This window comes from Cucumis sativus, chromosome 2 (genome assembly GCF_000004075.3).
Source record: "Cucumis sativus cultivar 9930 chromosome 2, Cucumber_9930_V3, whole genome shotgun sequence".
NCBI lineage: Eukaryota > Viridiplantae > Streptophyta > Magnoliopsida > Cucurbitales > Cucurbitaceae > Cucumis > Cucumis sativus.
The window spans coordinates 13,956,266-13,976,221 of NC_026656.2; the positions used below are offsets into that span (position 1 = coordinate 13,956,266).

The 19,956-nt window shown below is 32.7% G+C and overlaps 1 protein-coding gene and 2 long non-coding RNA genes across 3 annotated transcripts; 1 reads left to right on the forward strand and 2 right to left on the reverse strand.

Annotated features, from left to right (window-relative positions):
* The first annotated feature begins 13,163 nt into the window (after window positions 1-13,163).
* Window positions 13,164-14,908, forward strand: LOC116401982. Its single transcript, XR_004214322.1, has 2 exons — window positions 13,164-13,598; window positions 13,739-14,908. It is a non-coding gene; the product is annotated as an uncharacterized LOC116401982 (long non-coding RNA).
* LOC116401980 lies at window positions 14,156-14,918 on the reverse strand. The gene is made up of 2 exons (XR_004214320.1): window positions 14,767-14,918; window positions 14,156-14,682 (listed from the first exon to the last, which is right to left on the reverse strand). It is a non-coding gene; the product is annotated as an uncharacterized LOC116401980 (long non-coding RNA).
* A 198-nt stretch (window positions 14,919-15,116) lies between these two features.
* Window positions 15,117-16,794, reverse strand: LOC116402076. The gene is made up of 3 exons (XM_031880874.1): window positions 15,873-16,794; window positions 15,179-15,779; window positions 15,117-15,132 (listed from the first exon to the last, which is right to left on the reverse strand). The coding sequence occupies exons 1-3, from the start codon at window positions 16,792-16,794 to the stop codon at window positions 15,117-15,119; spliced, it is 1,539 nt and encodes a 512-aa protein (XP_031736734.1).
* Between the last annotated feature and the right edge of the window lie 3,162 nt (window positions 16,795-19,956).

A 19,956-nucleotide genomic window follows, 5' to 3' on the forward strand; every position in this document is an offset into this window, starting at 1 on the left:
ATTACTTCAAGTATTTACTTATTCACTCATGTCTTAAATCTTATATACGAATGGTATATACACTTGAAATATCATAATCATAAAAGAAAACATTTATGCTTTCTTTCAAAAGTAAGTTACAGCTGAGTGAATGTGGATTTGTTATTTTATATAATGATGGTGGTGACACTAGACATAGACAAAATAAATTCAGATACGGCAGGTCCACTTGCAAAATAAAGAAAAATGTCATTTGATGCTAAAGTCAGGAATGTGAACTACAAAATAAAGAAGAACTTAAAAGTACTTCTTAGATATCTCATATGAAGTGGTCATAACGATTATGTAATTGTAGGGGATTTTATATGAGTTTTATCTTAGTCCAACTAGGATTAGGATCTGAGTTTCATAATCATTCCAGATAAGCTAGGTTACCTCTTAAGCTAAATGGGTAAGGGCACATGTAATTTTGGCATGCCTTTTTCATCAAATTTCGAGGATTGGCCTCTACCTCATCCTTGGCCAAGATCAAAACCAAAATGGTTGGTTTAGTCTTTTTACTAAAATCATCCTCCTTTCAAGGTCAAAATAGGTTGGAATACACTCCAATTCACTAAACAAAGAAGGTTAGTCTGGGTGATCGGATTACTTTGGCTAAAACCCTAATTAACCCTTTTCCTTATGGCCACTTCATCTTGTCAACCTAGTTGCATTTTTATTTACTGTTGTTTTCTTGGTTCGATAGTTTGTCCATCTTTGTTTTGCTGTTTATATTCCCTTTAGCCAAAAAATTAAATCACTAATAACAAGTTCCTAACATTGTAAAAAGAAAGCATCTATAGCTTTAGTTTCAAACCGTCTTAGTAGTAAACACTTTTAAGTCAAAGTCTCATAACTCTAGTTAAATTGTCGCTTCGTATTATCTAGTTTAAAAGTGTAGTTTGGTTGTGAATAATACAAAGAATGGGTAGGAGAGTATTATTGTAATTAAAATTAGGGAGAGAATTATTGTGTGTGGTTATAACAATAGGGAGAGAATTATATTTCTTGAATTCATCTAATATAATAGCAGTACACAACCTTTGGATCAATAGAAGATTTATTTAACGTTAAAGTATATAGATATAAGATTGTTATGCTGTCATATATTATTGTTCTTGTAGAGAAATATAGTCATATATATATTACTTATGTGTGTATTGTAGTAAAAGTACATTTCTTTCCATATATGAGCTATATATGTAGATCTTAAATTGGGAGGGGAGAATACATATATGTTAATTTCCCATTTATGTTTTAAGGAGCGACGTTGTCTTTTCTTCTCTCAAATGTTCAGGAAGGGCATTGTGAAGAAATTTCTTTTCCAATCCATGTGGATGACAAAAACATAGGTTGAGCTTACAATCACAGTCCCATGGATCAGAACAATCAATACGACTATTGCATGGAATGTTGACGACATTTCTGGCATCTGCCACGAACAATTTTTCTGAAGTGATACAATTGTTAAATTGTCATACAATAAGATAACTATTGCAAAAAGGAAAAAAATGGCTACATATAAACAATACAAATTGACTGATATACCTGAGATAATGAAGACCATTAGGAAGAAGAGAGCGAACTTTGTCAAGGGCTTCACCATATTCGATCTCTAGTTGGGTGAGTATTATGTGATTTAAAAGATTTGTATTTGTTTGTGTGTTTTTGAATGAATAATATAGCACAATTTATAGTAAAATGTTGTAGGCTTAAAATGATAGAAATTATATGGGATAGTTGCAACAATAACAAAACAAAAATGATTAAAATTTAGTATATGTCTACCATTTTTAGGTTTTAGGGTTTTGCTATGCAAAAAAAACACCAAAAGGACAATTATCGTAACCAATGCTAAAAAAGAACAAAAATAATCAAAGGTCCAAAATTCTTTTATGATTAAAATATACGATGGTTGATTCAGCGTTGATTGATATTAGATATTTTGTTGATATAGTACTTGGAAAGTTGATGGGTGTTTGTTGTTGCTCTTTACCAAGAAGGAGTTGTAAGTTGAGAAGCTTTAACGCCTAGACAAAACGAGTGCTTCTTTGTCTTGTATCTCTTAGAGTGTATTGGTATCTCACCTGATAAAGTCGCTTAATGGTCAACTCGCCAGATGATTTCACCTACTGATCACCTCCCCAAGTGGTCAAATCTTGCCAAGTAGTCAAATTGCATGGTTAGATTGCCTCGTCAAAACACAAACTGCAAAACAGAAACTGGTTAAGAAATGGCCGAGTCATGGATCTCGCTCTCTTTAAGATGTTTTCGCAGCTCTGGTCTCTTTGTGCAAAGAGTTTGATCGCCTCGTCATGCTCAGGATAAAATATCCTCGTTCTTCAATTAGTTTTGCTCAAAACTGCAAAACTAATTGGAATTCACAACACTCAAATAGACACTCTAATGCTCGGTAGAAAAGAATGAGACTGATATATATAGTGAGTATGGAGAGACGAACGATCATATTAGTGATGAGAAAAGTTTAGTTTTTAATTTAAGTAAAAAGTATTTTATTCCTCCTCTCCTCGCCATAAGCCCGACGACGGTGGCACGTGGAGATATAGACATACCTACGTTTGGCTATCTCCTCACCACTTCATAAACTTGGATGCCCTTTGGGTCTAAATCTGAGTGAATGTATGAGTTTATAAAGGCGACCTTGAGAATACATGTTTAGAGTAAAATAATAATAAATATTTGGTTACTCAAAATTTTCATTTAACAGTGTTTGATATAATAATGTTGATATCTTACTTCAAGTATTTGCCAGATTGATGTTTGATACACTCAAACTTTAAATCTTATATATGATTGATACACTTGAAATATTGTATGTTTAATTTATTAAAAGATAAACATGTATGCTTTATTTCAAAAGTAAGTGACAGTTGATTCAACACTGATTTCTGTTAAATATAATGATGACACACTTGAATTTTTGAATGGTTGATAGACGTATCAAATAAATTTATAATTTACAATTTGGATAAGAGATAACGTGCAAAATGTATAAAGAAATTGTACTTTAATGCTAAAGTCAGATATCTGAAATTCAAAATAGAGAATAAAGAAGTTCTTAGATATCTCATATGGAGTCATAATGATCGATGTATCTTTAGGGAGCTTGACATGACATTTATCTTTGATCAAACTAGGATTTGGATATGAGTTTCTTAATCCCAAATAAGCAAAGTTATCTCTTTAAGCTAAATGGGGTAGGACACACATTTGACATGCCTTAGCTTGTACGTACATCAAATTTCAAGGCTTGGCTGAGATCGAGACCAAAGAGGTTGGCTTGAGTTTATTGCTCAAATCCTCCTCCTTTGAGGCCCAAATAGGGTGAAATATGTTCCATTCACCAAATGAAAAAGATTGGTCTCGATTGATCGCGCTACTTCGGCTCAAAGCCTAATTACCATTTTTCTTAAGACCTTTTCATTTCTTGTTATTAAATTTACTATGGAATACACTCCATAACAAGCACCAAGCATTATAAAAAGGAGAGCTCCCTTAGTTTTAGTTTCAAAATGTCTTAGCTGTAAACACTTCTAAGTTCGAGTCTCGTAACTCTACCTAACTAAAAGAGTTACTAAATTCTCTTTTTGTATATTATCTAAGTTTAAGAGCGGAGTTAAGGTTGTGAATAATACAAAAAAACTTTGAAAGAAGGTTCTTGTAATTAAAATCAGAAAGGGAGACATTTATTCATGTGGTTGTAATAATATTTCTTACATAATTGTTTTCTTTGATCTGGTGGGTTGTGGGTTTTCTATATAGTCTTAGAGTGTTTTACATAAATGTATTTTCCTTTAATTTCTCGACTATTCCTACTGTGATAGTGAAGTTTTTCTAACATTATCTTCACCTTGGTCTTCCAATAAAATGCTTTAATTTAATTAATTAAGCTGAGTTGTTAGGTTATATATGGTTTATCTTTTTTCTTATTGATTCAACATACTTAAGAAAAAAACAAAAGTTGTGGTAGGAAAAGGAAAGGAAATGGACAATGACAGTGTAGTTTCATTTGGTAGTTTATGTTGCAGAATAATTTGAATATCTTAATAAAACAAATCATCTGGGAAGGATAATGAATGATCATAATGGATAATTTTTCCAACAATATAATCTAATTGATTTTTCTTTCTATATTTTCAAATATAGCATATAACCAAAGATCCAGACTTCGATTAAATATTCCAAAATGTAATGTTATTATCAATCTTTATAGCACATACAGTCTAATTATATTTCTTGAATTCATCTAAGAACAATACACAACCTTTGGATCAATAGAAGATTTATTTAACGTTAGAGTATATAGATATAAGATTGTTTATGCCGTCATATATTATTGTTCTGGTAAAGAAGTATAGTCATATATATATATTACTTATGTGTGTATTGTAGTAAAAGTACATTTCTTTCCATATATGAGCTATATATGTAGATCTTAAATTGGGAGGGAGAATACATATATGTTAATTTCCAATTTATGTTTTAAGGAGCGACGTTGTTTTTTCTTCTCTCAAATGTTCAGGAAGGGCATTGTGAAGAAATTTCTTTTCCAATCCATGTGGATGACAAAAACATAGGTTGAGCTTACAATCACAGTCCCATGGATCAGAACAATCAATACGACTATTGCATGGAATGTTAACGACATTTCTGGCATCTACCACGAACGTTGCTAAAATATTTGAATTGTTAATTGTCACGAGATCATAAGATAACAATAATATTGTGAAAAGGAAAAATATATTATCTATAAACAATTGAAATGGATTTATATATACCTGAGATAATGAAGAACATTAAGAACAAGAGGGCGAACTTTGTTGAGGGCTTCACCATATCGAATGTGTCTAGTGGGTTAGTATTATATGATTTGGAAGATTTGTATTTTTTGTGTGCTTTTGAAGGAATAATATATCATAATTTATAGTAAAATGTTGTAGCTTAAAATGGAAGAAATTACAGGGGATAGTTGCAACAATAACAAAATAAGATTAAAATTTAGTATATGTTTTACCATTTTTAGGTTTTAGGTTTTACAAACTTTAGCAAAACCAAAGACGGAGTTTGGCTCAAAACCCAAAATTAAGAAAGTCATCAAACTAAATGCGACAAAAATTTTTTTGAGCAGACATGCAAGTAGAATTTCTCTTTCAATACACTTTTTGATTACTATATACTTTTGAAATATTAAAATAATGAAAGATCTTAAATTTAAAATGTGTGATTGCTGATATATTAAGCGTGAATTGGTATGAGATATATTGTTAGATACACTTGAAATGTTGATACGTAGTTCATGTCAATGTTAATACACTCATTATCTTATATCTTATATACGATTGATACACTTTGTTTATAAAAGAAAATATTTATGCTTTATTTCAAATGTGAGTTACATCTTAATTATGATTGAATGTGCATTGTTGTTGTATATAATGAATATGGTGGTGGTAGTAGACATTTACAAAATAAATTTATAATTTACAAATTTGAATAAGGACTTGTAAAATAAAGAAAAATGTGATTTGACGCTAAAATCAGGGATGTGAACTACAAAATAAAAAAGTTAAAAGTTGTTAGATATCTCATATGAAGTCATAATGATGTTAATTGTAGGGGATTTTATATGAGTTTTATCTTAGTCCCAACAAGGATTAGGATACGAGAGTTTCATAATCCTTCCAGATAAGTTAGATTATCGGACACATGTACATTTGACATGCCTTTTATATATATATATATATATATATATATATATATATTTATCAACTTCGAGGCTTGGCCTCTGGCCAAGATCAAGACCAAAATGGTTGATTTGGGCTTTTTACTAAAAATCATTCTACTTTTAAGGCCAAAATAAGCTGGAATACGCTCCAATTCACTAAACGAAGAAGGTTAGCCTGACTGATCGAGTTACTTTGGCAAAAATCCTATCTCTTTTCCTTAAGGCCATTTCATCCTACCAACCTAGTTGCACTTTTATTTACTGTTGTTTTCTTGGTAGGATAGTTTCTCCTTCTTTGTTTTGTTTATATACCCTTTAGCCAAAAAACTAAATCACCCATGACAAGTTCTTAACATTGTAAAAAGAAAGCACCTATAGCTTTAATTAGTTTCAAATCGTCTTAATTGTAAACACTTTTAAGTCAGAGTTTCGTAACTCTTATTAAATTCTCTTTTGGTAGTATCCTCTTTTGGTAGTATCTAGTTTAAAAGTGGAGTTTGGTTGTGAGTAATACAAAAAACTTTAGGAGCGTGTTCTTGTAATTAAAATTAAGGAGATAATTATTCTATGTGGTTATAACAGTTTCTTACATAATGATCTTCTTTTCAGTGGGTTGTGTGGTTGAATGTTTCTATAGTTTTAAGTTTTTCCAACAAAATACATTGATTTCTGTTGGTTCAAACACCCCTTTGAGTATGTGATCGAAAAGGAAAACTTTGATATTCTTGCCCAATTGGTGTATTTTCCAATAGTCAAAATGATATCATGAATGTCTTTTCATTCTAGGATGAAGTACTTCGATGTCGAGAAAGATTAATGTTAAGATACAGTGTAATTATATATATTTCTTGAATTCTCATCTAACAACAATATGCAACGTTTGGATCAATAGAAGATTTATTTAACATTAAAGTATATAGATATATGATTGTTTATGTTGTCATATAATATTGTTCTTAGCTTGTAGAGATATACAGGCATATATATATCTTACTTATGTGTATTGTAGTAAAAGTACATTTCTTTCTACATATGAGGTATGTATGTAGATCTTAAATTGGGAGCGGAGAATACATATATGCTAATTTGTCTTTTCTTCTTTCAAATTTTCAGGAAATGTGTTGTGAAGAAATTTCTTTTCCAATCCATGTGGATGACAAAAACATAGGTTGAGCTTGCAGTCACAGTCCCATGGATCAGAACAATACGACTATTGCATGGAATGTTGACGACATTTCTGGCATTTGTCACGAACGTTTCTGAAATATTTCAATTGTTAATTGTCATACATAAGATAACAATAATTGCGAAAAGAAAAAAAAAGATATTTTTTTTATAAACATTTGAAATAGATTTGTATACCCGAGATAATGAAGAACATTAAGAACAAGAGAGCTAACTTTGTTGAGGACTTCACCATATCAAATGTCTAGTGGGTTAGTATTATATGATTTGGAAGATTTGTATTTTTGTTTGTGTGCTTTTGAATGAATAATATATCATAATTTATAGTAAATTATATGGGATAGTTGCAACAATAACAAAATAACAAAACAAGAATGATTAAAATTTAGTATAGGTTTTACCAGTTTTAGGTTTTAGGTTATGCAAACTTAGCAAATTCAAAGGGAGTTTGTCTCAAAACCCAAAATTAAGAAAGTCATCAAACTAAATGCAACAAAATTTCTTTTAAGCATACGTATAAGTAGAATTTCTCTTTCAATACACTTTTAATTACTATACTTTTGAAATACAAAAAAAAAAAAAAAAAAAAAATCTAAAATAATGAAAGGTCCAAAATTTAAAATGTGTGTGCTTGTCGATTAAAGGTTGATTGAATGATTGGTATTAGATATATTGTTGATACATTTGAAATTAACAGTGTTGATAGATGCTAAACATAATGTTGATACATACGCATTCATGTCTAATTACTTCAAGTATTTACTTATTCACTAATGTCTTAAATCTTATATACGAATGATATATACACTTGAAATATCATGTTCGTACGTAAAAGAAAACAATGATGCTTTCTTTCAAAAGTAAGTTACAGCTGAGTGAATGTTGATTTGTCATTTTATATAATGATGGTGGTGATACTAGACATAAACAAAATAAATTTGGATACAGCAGGTCGACCTGCAAAATAAAGAAAAATGTCATTTGATGCTAAAGTGAGGAATGTGAACTACAAAATAAAAAAGAAGTTAAAAGTACTTCTTAGATATCTCATATGAAGTGGTCATAACGATTATGTAATTGTAGGGGATTTTATGTGAGTTTTATCTTAGTCCAACTAGGATTAGGATCTGAGTTTCATAATCATTCTAGATAAGCTAGGTTACCTCTTAAGCTAAATGGGTAAGGGCACATGTACTTTTGGCATGCCTTTTTCATCAAATTTCGAGGATTAGCCTCTACCTCATCCTTGGCCAAGATCAAAACCAAAATGGTTGGTTCAAAGTAGGTTGGAATACACTCCAATTCATTAAACAAAGAAGGTTAGTCTGAGTGATCAGATTACTTTGGCTAAAAGCCTAATTAACCCTTTTCCTTATGGCCACTTCATCTTGTCAACCCTAGTTGCATTTTTATTTACTAGTGTTTTCTTGGTTCGATAGTTTGTCCATCTTTGTTTTGTTGTTTATATTCCCTTTAGCCAAAAACCTAAATCGCCCATAACAAGTTCCTAACATTGTAAAAGGAAAGCATCTATAGCTTTAGTTTCAAACCGTCTTAGTTGTAAACACTTTTAAGTCAAAGTCTTATAACTCTAGTTAAATTGTCTCTTAGTATTATCTAGTTTAAAAGTGTAGTTTGGTTGTGAATAATACAAAGAAACGGTAGGAAAGTGTTCTTGTAATTAAAATTAGGGAGAGAATTATTGTGTGTGGTTATAACAATTTCTTACATAATGATCTTATTTTCGTGCATCAAATTTCAAGCATCATCTTTCCTTTTGCCAATAAAATGCTTTAAGGTGAGTTGTTAGGTTATATATGGTTTCTTTTTCCTTATTGATTATACATACTTAAGAAAAAAACAAAAGTTATATATTGTAGGAAAAATGAAGGGAAATAGACAATGACAGTGTAGTTATTTCATTTGGTAGTTTATGTGTTGCAGAATAATTTGAATATCTTAATAAAACAATTTATGTGGGAGAGGGACAATGAATAATCATAATGGATAAAGTTCCCTAAAATATAATCTTCATTTTTCTTTCTATATTTTCAAATATAACATATAACCAAATATCTAGACTTGCATTAATATTTCAAAACGTTGTTATCAATTGTTATAGCAGATACAATGTAGTTATATTTCTTGAATTCATCTAATATAATAGCAGTACACAACCTTTGGATCAATAGAAGATTTATTTAACGTTAAAGTATATAGATATAAGATTGTTATGCTGTCATATATTATTGTTCTTGTAGAGAAATATAGTCATATATATATTACTTATGTGTGTATTGTAGTAAAAGTACATTTCTTTCCATATATGAGCTATATATGTAGATCTTAAATTGGGAGGGGAGAATACATATATGTTAATTTCCCATTTATGTTTTAAGGAGCGACGTTGTCTTTTCTTCTCTCAAATGTTCAGGAAGGGCATTGTGAAGAAATTTCTTTTCCAATCCATGTGGATGACAAAAACATAGGTTGAGCTTACAATCACAGTCCCATGGATCAGAACAATCAATACGACTATTGCATGGAATGTTGACGACATTTCTGGCATCTGCCACGAATGTTTCTGGAATATTTCAATTGTTAATTTTCATGAGATCATAAGATAACAATAATATTGTGAAAAGGAAAAATATATTATCTATAAACAATTGAAATGGATTTATATATACCTGAGATAATGAAGAACATTAAGAACAAGAGGGCGAACTTTGTTGAGGGCTTCACCATATCGAATGTGTCTAGTGGGTTAGTATTATATGATTTGGAAGATTTGTATTTTTTGTGTGCTTTTGAAGGAATAATATATCATAATTTATAGTAAAACGTTGTAGGTTAAAATGGAAGAAATTATATGGGATAGTTGCAACAGTAACAAAACAAGAATGATTAAAATTTAATATATGTTTTACCAGTTTTAGGTTTTACGTTTTGCAAACTTAGCAAAACCAAAGGGAGTTTGGCTCAAAACCCAAAATTAAGAAAGTCATCAAACTAAATACAACAAAATTTCTTGTGAGCATACGTACAAGTAGAATTTCTTGTGAGCAGACATACAAGTAGAATTTGAAGTTAATATATCACATTGTGGGTAAAATGAAAGTATTTGAAGTTAATATACTGTACAAATACAAACAATAGAAATAATGAGACTTTGATTGAATACCTTCATATTGTGGGTAAAATGTAAGCATTTGAAGAAGAATGAAAAGAAAATGGGAATGAAAATGAAAACTCTAGAAGTTGAATCTGAACGAAGAATGGAGACTGACCACGATGGGTTGATCTCCAGCGAGCTACCGCACGTGGTGGCTAAGATTCACCGACGAGTTTAGCGGTGCAAGGGTGTTGGGTGGTGGCGTCAGCTAAAGGAGAGAAATAGGGAGATTTCGAACGTGTCGTTGACGAAAAGTTGCGTCGTTCCTGACATGCATGAGAGAGGGAGGGAGATGGTTAGTGGAAGGGAGAAAAAAATGAGGAGGAGGAGGAGGAGGAGGAGTTTTTGAGATATTTTATAAGTTTTATTTTAATAAATTTTAGAATTAGGGAAAAATTGATTTTAATATACTTTTAATTTTAAATGAGTTTTATTTTAATAAATTAAATAAACTATTTTTTTATCTGTTATGCACAAAATAACTGTCGTGGAAAGTGAAATTTGAAAAATTACGTATTTTCCTGCCTAAAACGAGAATTTTTAGCATTCGTGACTGTTTTTTCTTTTCTCTTTTCAATTTGGGATGTATACAACTTTCATTGTAGGTAGCTTTTCTAGTAGTGGCTCATTAACCATTTTTCTTAAGACCTTATTCACTATGGAATATGCTCCATAACAAGCTTCAAACATTATAAAAATAATTCTTAAGAGCGGAGTTAAAGGTTGTGAATATATATAGAGATTCTCTAGTTTTAGTTTAAAAGTGTCTTAATTGTAAACACTTTAAGTCCGAATCTCGTAACTCTAAATAAAATTTCTTTTGTATTATCGTAGTTTAAGAGCGGAGTTAAAGGTTGTGAGTATATATAAAAAAACTAGGGGTGTTGTACATAAGCTAGGCTGGGTTGGGTCTGTGGAAAGCTATGGATCAACCAAATGTATTCGCTTTGGGGGGAAAAAATGAACGTTATCAGTTCAATATGCAAGGCAACCAGACCCAAAAAAATTCGGGTTGAGCTAGGTTAATTTTTAAAAATTTCTACAAAAGTTATTTAGACAAATTTTCATCATGTTTTTCAATATGCAACGTGAACAAATTGTTATTCAAGGTGCAAGGTGATTATATATATATACATACATACATAATCGAGTTGGACTGGGTCATGCCTTACTCGCACAACCGAAAACCCGACTCAACACTTTTTTCTCAAATTTTCTAACTCAATCCAACTCAATCATTAATGTTTGGGTAATTAGGTAATCATAGTAGGTTGGGTTGTCGTTTTTTTGAACACCTGTACAAAAAAAACTTTGAGAGAATTTCTTCTAGTTAAAATCAGGAAGAGAGACACTTATTCTCTGTGGTTGTGATAATTTTTCTTTACATAATAATAGTTTTCTTTGATTCGATGGGTTGTGAGAGTTTTCTATAGTTTTAGAGTGTTTTACATAAATGTATTTTCCTTTAATTTCTCACTATTCCTACCATGATAGGTGTGAAGTTTTTCTATCATCTTTCCTTTTGTTTTCCAATAAAATGCTTTAAGAGTTATTTCATTTGGTAGTTTATGTGTTGTAGAATAATTTGAATATCTTAATAAAACAAATCATATGGGCGAGGGACAATGAATAATCATAATGGATAAAGTTCCCTAAAATATAATCTTCATTTTTCTTTCTATATTTTCAAATATAGCATATAACCAAAGATTCGGACTTTGCATTAATATTCCAAAACGTTGTTATCAATTGTTATAGCAGATACAGTGTAATTATATTTCTTGAATTCATCTAATATAATAGCAGTACACAACCTTTGGATCAGTAGAAGATTTATTTAACGTTAAAGTATATAGATATTAGATTGTTATGCTGTCATATATTATTGTTCTTGTAGAGAAATATAGTCATATATATATTACTTATGTGTGTATTGTAGTAAAAGTACATTTCTTTCCATATATGAGCTATATATGTAGATATTAGATTGGGAGGGGAGAATACATATATGTTAATTTCCCATTTATGTTTTAAGGAGAGACGTTGTCTTTTCTTCTCTCAAATGTTCAGGAAGGGCATTGTGAAGAAATTTCTTTTCCAATCCATGTGGATGACAAAAACATAGGTTGAGCTTACAATCACAGTCCCATGGATCAGAACAATCAATACGACTATTGCATGGAATGTTGACGACATTTCTGGCATGAATAATATATCATAATTTATAGTAAAACGTTGTAGGTTAAAATGGAAGAAATTATATGAGATAGTTGCAACAGTAACAAAACAAGAATGATTAAAATTTAAAATAGACGAAATTATATGGGATAATTGCAACAATAACAAAACAAGAATGATTAAAATTTTGTATATGTTTTACCAATTTTAGGTTTTAGGTTTTGCAAACTTAGCAAAACCAAAGGGAGTTTGGCTCAAAACCCAAAAGTAAGAAAGTCATCAAACTAAATACAACAAAAATTCTTGTGAGCAGACGTACAAGTAGAATTTCTTTTTCAATACACCTTTTGATATACTTTTGAAATACTAAAATAATGAAAGGTCTTAAATTTAAAATGTGTGATTGTTAATATAATAAATGTGGATTGGTATGAGATATATTGTTAGATACACTTGAAATGTTAGACATTATACACACTAAACAAAGAAACAAATCCAATTACACGACAAAAAGAGACTCTTCCAAAGCTTGTAAGCCATTATTTTCACCATTTTCAATTTGTGCTGCTCAATTCAATGGCCATGAAAACCTCTCACTAAAGAACTTAAGGAAAAGAACAATATAATTCAGCAATGGTTAATGTGAAGAGTAAGCAACTACAACGTAACACCTGGAACTTTAAGACTTTTAAATTAAATTGTATTTTTGTTTAAAGATTTATTTTTTTTAAAAGAAAAGAAATTAGGAGAGAAAAGGATTGGAAATGTTATAATAATAATATATATTTAATTTTATTATTATAATTATTATATAAAAAAAAGGAAAAAGAAAAAGAAAATTCTTTTTCTCTTCTCTCTCTCCCCCGTGCGCCGCACACAGCCCCCTCCCTCGTTTTTTTTCTGTTCTTCTTTTCTCTTCTTTTCTCTTCTTTCTTCCTTTCCCCAGCCGCCCCCCAATTTCTTTTTCCTCTCTTTTCCGTTCCGTCCAAACCCAGTCGGCCACACAAGCTGCCGGTCGTCCCTTTCTTTTTCTTTCCGGCCGTCCTTCTTTTCTTCTTCGGATCTAAACCGCCGCGCCCATCCGCCTGTAACCGCTGTGTCTCTCCGCTCACAACCGTCGCGCCTCCCTCGGAAAGCAAGTTGTCGTCCAGATCTGCATCGCCGTGCCGTCCAAGTCCTCGCCGCCGCTCGTGCTTCACCCTTGCAGTTCGCCGTAACCCAGATCCGTCGCTGTCCGATCTCTTCTCCTCGTTCCGTCGCCGCTGACTCCACCTTGTTCTACGGTCTCTTGTTTAGGTTCGTTAATTACTGCATTATTCCAGTGTAAAGTTGAAATTGTTTTGTTGGTAACAAATTAATTTAAGTTATGATTAATTCAAGGTTGTTCAAACGTTAGGGTTGGGATAAGTGGCTAAATTGTTAACATGTTCTTGAAGGTGTGGAAGGTAACATTGGGTCACTTGAATTCACAACCAATTTGTGAATTTTGAATTCGGTTCGCCCACATTTGGTAAGCAAAAAAATCTACTTTGAGGAAAGTAAGTGAGATATGTATCGTGAAAGTAATGCGTGCTTAGGATTGTTTCATGCACCTTAGTTGATTAAGGAGCTTCCCTAACTTTGAGGTAAGAGATTTTCAAGAAATTCAAGATGTGTTGACTGTATGAATCATGAATCATAACGTTATATGTGTATGCACTAAGGCGCATTGGTCTTCTGGAGCCTAGGTGCAAGGCGCAAAAAAAAGCGCGAGCTTTTTTTCATAAGGGGCACTATATATAAAAAGAGAAGAAAATATATATATACACACATATAGCAAAGCAACAATGTATAAAATATAGGTACCCAATATAAGTAGCCTAAACAACAAAACACAACAAAAAACTACCCAGTATTCAACAAGTCAATAATCAAAATAAAAGTTCATCCCTAAAGATCAAACTCATCATCACTAAATTGATCGCTCGTCTTCATTCAATCCTTCGTTAGACTTATAGCCATCAGTATCTTCTTCTTCCAAATCGAAGTCATCTAAATTTACTTGTTTTCGTTGCGTGGTAGACGAGGATGAACATGAAACAATAGTCTTTGGTCTAGAGGTACTAGCTCTAGAATAGAATGATGGTTCTTTTGCTCCGACAGCTCTAGAAACATCACCCCACGTTAAAGAATCATCATTAAATACCAACTCATCATCCTCCTCAGAATCGTCATCCAATCTTCCAATCAACCATTCATTACTATCATCAATATCTTTCAAGGAGATGGGGTCGACAATATCTCGTAGGTTGTATCGACGTTTTAGTGCTCTGTTGTATTTGATGAACACTAGATCATTCAAACGACTTTGAGCAAGCCTATTTCGTTTCTTGCTATGAAGCTGAAAAATTAGAAAGTTTCATTGTCAGTGAATCAACAAATTTTGATTATCATTCTCAATGTACTTAAGGAGAGGAAAGGTAACCTGTTCAAACACACTCCAATTACGCTCGCATCCAGAAGCACTACAAGTAAGACCTAAAATTCTCACAGCAAACTTTTGCAAGTTTGGAGTTGATTGTCCAAAATTATCCCACCATTCCACTATAGGCACAAACAAAAAAAAATATATATTAATAGAAGAGCTTGTTGTTAGTATCGTTGAGTAATCGTTTAGTTGAAATTTACCTAGAGATATTTTGTCCCTTTGTCTGATTGCTAAAGGTTGTCCGAATAATGCTTCAGCCCTCTTATACTTGCTTAGTTCTGCAAGTATTTTGTCTTGTACTTCCAATGAAGCAACCATTTTCGTTATGCATGAGTAGAGTCCATTAACTATTTCATCATCCTCCTGGATGTTAGGATTCGAATAATAGAATGACGGGTTTAAATAATACCCTGCTGCATGCAGAGGACGATGCAACTGAAGCTCCCATCTTTTATCAATTATGGTGAAAATGTCCTTGTATTTTTCTTCATTATTATTAAAGGATTTAGCAATAGCTTCCTTAGCTCTATCCATGGCCTCATAAATATATCCCATAGGTGGCTTCTTCTCGCCATCAACCAATCTAAGAACTCGGACTAGTGGGCCAGATACTTTAAGAGCGAAAACAATTGTAGTCCAAAAACTAGCCAACAAAATAGTCTGAACTACTCGTTTCCCTTGTTGCTCCTTACTCCATTTGCTGTCCTTCCATTCATCTGAAGTAAACATCTTCCTCAGATTATTCTTTTGACGATGTATACTCGATAATGTAATGCAAGCAGTAGCAAAACGAGTCTTAGCTGGTCTAACTAACTCCTTTTGGTTAGTAAAACGTCGCATCATGTTTAACAATCCAGGACGAACGTATATGAAATTGCTGATCTCTATGCCTCTTTTCAATGCTTTGCGAATATTCGAGATCTTGTATATATCCTCCAACATCAAATCTAAGCAATGAGCGGCACACGGAGACCATATTAACTGTGGTCGTTTTGCTTCTAACAATCTCCCTATTAACAAAGAAAATAAGTACACATTTAAAGTAGAACTCAACTAAATCTAATAAATTAAAGTTATAACTTGTAAGTAGTCTACATTCTTACCTGCCATCACATTTGCTGAGGCACTATCGGTAACTACTTGTACAACATTCGCTTCTCCAATTTGGTCTACAAAATTATCAAGTAACTCGAACATCTTCTTTCCATCTTTCACATAAAATGAAGCATCGATGGACTCAATAAACATGGTGCCTTTAGGACTATTAACTAAAAAGTTAATTAATGTCCTATTTCTTCTATCGGTCCATCCATCAGCCATAACAGTGCATCCAACCTTGGCCCACTCTACCTTATGGTTACTCATCAACTCATTTGTTGCTTCTAATTCCTTCTTCAAACATGGAACTCTTAACTCATGATAAGATGGTGGTTTCAATCCAGGACCGAATTGCCCAATTGACTCAATCATAGGGGCAAAACTTTCATATGTGCAAGCATTCAGAGGCACTCCTGCATCATAAAACCATCGAGCAATTCTTTGGATGGTGTGCTCTCTCATTTCCTTCTTGTATGTCGCATTCAATGAAGTTTGTTTTCCTTTGTCCTTTCTATTTTGAACCACAGTTTCTGGGTTAGGAGTAAAAAATGCATCCATTGGACCCTTTTGCCTTGGCTTCTTCAAGCTCGGGCCCCTTGGTGTTGCTTTGTTGTTTACACTAACACTCCCTTCATCTTTATCCTCAATATCGTAATCTTCTACATCAATGTCCACAATCAGATTTCTTTGTTCTTTAATATCTTTTTTCTTGGACATGTACTCTTTAATTTCTTCCTTCACGTGATCCGGACATTTTGTACCGGCGGTGACATTTCTATAACCACCAACGAGGTGTTGTTTCATTCTATATACCCCTCCTTTTGTTACTTTCGAACAAAATCCACAGACAAACGTATTTATATTTTGGTCATTTTGCAATTGACCATATTTCCATGCCGGATCTTTTCTCGAACTTTCATCAGCCATCTATGATCTAAGTTATAAAAAACAAAAACAGAAACTATTTAAAACAGCAGCTGTTATTAAAAAAAAAAACAGAAGCTATCTATGGATGGGATGAAGTTGTTATAAATGGAGGATTGGAGGGGAGTGTGCTGTGAGATGGATGGGATGAAGGTTGAGTTTGATGGGTTATCGAAGGAAGTTGAAGTCGAGAAGTATAAGAAGAAGAAGATGTAGACTTTAGAGAGTTTTTTCTAACTCAATGGGTATACCATGCTATGAAAACAGAAAACAATGGAGTTTGATGTTCTTGTCAAAGAGTTACAGAAGAAGGAGAAAGCAATGCAGATGTTAACTGAACGATTGAGATACTCACCCGTGATAAAGCTGAGATGGAGGAGGCGAAAACTGAAGCACTAGCACTGTAGCACAGAATATTATTGTCTTCTCTTTTCCTCTGTTTTTGCACCAAAAAACAGAGTAATGGCAGCCGCAGCACCCGTTTTGTGTGAAGAAGAAGGGTGGCCGGAACGGAAGGGTGGAAAAGGAAGCAAATTTTTTTTGAAGTAGAAGCAGAACGGAAGACGAAGAACTGAAGAAGTAGATGAAGAGTCGTGTTGAAGAAACTTCACGCGCGAAAGGAGAAGGGTTCTTTCTTCACGTTTACGTAATAGGTTTAAAAAGCCTAGATAATAATAGTTTTTTATAATTAAAGCCCAGCCCATAACTTATAAAAAAAAGCCCACGCCTAATTCGACTTGCGCCTAGGCGCGCCTAATATGGGCCTTTTATAATTCGCTGCGCCTTCTCACAAATAAGCCCCAATTGGGCGCCTTGAGCCTAGGCGCGCGCCTTGGGGCGCTTTTTAAAACACTGTGTGTATGATGTATGTTTGTATGTGAACCCAATGTTTAATGTTTAATGTTTAATGTGTTTGACTGGGAGAAATTATATATATATATATATATATATATATATATATATATATATATATATATATATATATATGTATGTATGTATATATATATATATGTATGTATGTATATATATATATATGCATACATATATATATATATATGTATGGATTGTTGTGGATTTGATATTGAGTGACTCTTGTGACTGACTGGATATGTATATATATACACATATGGATGTTGAATGAATAAAGGTTATAGACGTTTCTGGTATAAATGTAGGGTGGAACTGGTGGGTTGTTGTTTGTCTGAATATATGATATGTGGTTATGGTTGTGTTTATGTGAATCGAGGAAAGGTCGTGGTAGTGTTCTAGACTGAAATAAATGTTATGATTGCCTAGCTGTTGACTGATACACTGATATGCTTCTGACTAGCTTTGGGCTAAGATAGAGTAGATTGACTATTGGGGATTTAGTTAAGAGTTTAAGCGATGAAGACATTTAATTGAATTGAGATTGGCTGTTAAGATGTTTAGACTGAATTGAGGGGAAAATGATTAGTTTTCTATTGGACAGTTACCTTGCCGGTGTCCTACGGGATCACCACCTTTGTGTGCATCCTTCGAGATCACAAGACTGATGTGTATCCTTCGGGATTGCTAGACTGATATGTGTTTCTGCAGAACACTAGACTGATTTTGCGTCCTACGGGGCGTTAGACTGATTGTGTGAATCCTTCGGGATCACAAGACTATGACTGTGGAGGGTTTTCCATAGGGAGCTAATAGTTTATTTTTCCCTAACGGGACCAGTAGTGTAGTGGGTCCCTTACTGAGTATTCTTATACTCGCCCCTTTATGTTTAATTTTTCAGGCAAAAGTAACAAAGGTGTTAAACCGGCGAGGGGAAGGAAGGAAGAAATTTGCTTCCGCTTGATGCTTTATCTTTTTGTTTTGTTTTTGTACTTGAGACTGATTAGAAAATTTGAGGTTTAACCGTATCCAAAAACTAGAAAATTATAAGTTTTTCCTTGAAAGTTTTAGTTATTTTAAACCGGGCCCAAAACATAAATTTTGTATTCTTATGTTTTTAAATTTAAGTGAATTTGGTACTTTGTGTAAACTCAAGTCTTTGGGTTAATTTAACGACTTTGGCTTAGTTAGATAACGACTTTGGCTTAGTTAGAAAAGTCGGGTCTTTACATACAAAGATTGTACCTTAAATAGAAAACTAATCAAAATGGAAAGTAGATATATATAAAATTTATCCACTTGTGAAGAACAATTAGACATTTCCTAAGAGGACATATATGGATTTGCATATATATGGGCCAAGTTGTCACTGATGTGGAGATTGTTACACAGCTAGCTAAGCTGCTACCGTTTTTGTTCTTGAAATAAGAAAGACATCACTTGCAAAACACAACCCCCATACAAATCGCTCATTAAAAAAAATCCCCCAAACATTCATCGTTATTCACAAAGAAACAAAACCAATAACAACCCACGAAGCCAAAACCTCAAAAAGGGTAAAAAATCAACAGACCCATATACCAAAATCGAAATAACCCATTACCTGGCGAAGAAAGAGCAATACCACCACCAAGAGAGACTCAGATGAAGCCAAGAGATTTGTATCTGAGAGATTGAAGTAAGGAAATAGAAGTTTGAACGATAGAAAGACGACGAACAGAGAACAGCGAGACAATTGTTAGTCCTTTAGATTTAAAGATTGAAATAACCCAGATTAGTTTCTAATACACCAACTAACAAGAGAGAAATTTTCTGACCTACCTTGGGCGTGAATGAAATCGAAGAGAGGTTTGAGACCTACAATGAGATGAAAGTGAATAGGCGTGAACGAACAAAATCGAAAGTGAATGTAGGCAGAGATCGAATTGAAGAGGTGATCGAATTGAGGGTGGAGCATGAATAAACGGAAACGAAATTGAAGAGAGGAATTTTGGATGTGGACGAACAAAAATGAAAACGAGAATTTGGGGAAAGCGTAACACGAGCAAGCCCTAAAAAAAGAAATGAAAATTTTTCGGCTTTTAATATTTTGCTTTTCCACTTTTTTTTTCTTAGTTTTTATAACATGTTTTGCTTTTCCACTTTTTTTTTTCTTAGTTTTTATAACATGTTAATAAAAATATATGTTACGGTTGGATGGTAGTAAAAGGCACATTTGTTGTAGTGATAGTTTGTTTGTGTTATAATTATCATGCAATTACAATACAACTCAACAGTAACCATAAACAAAAGATCAAT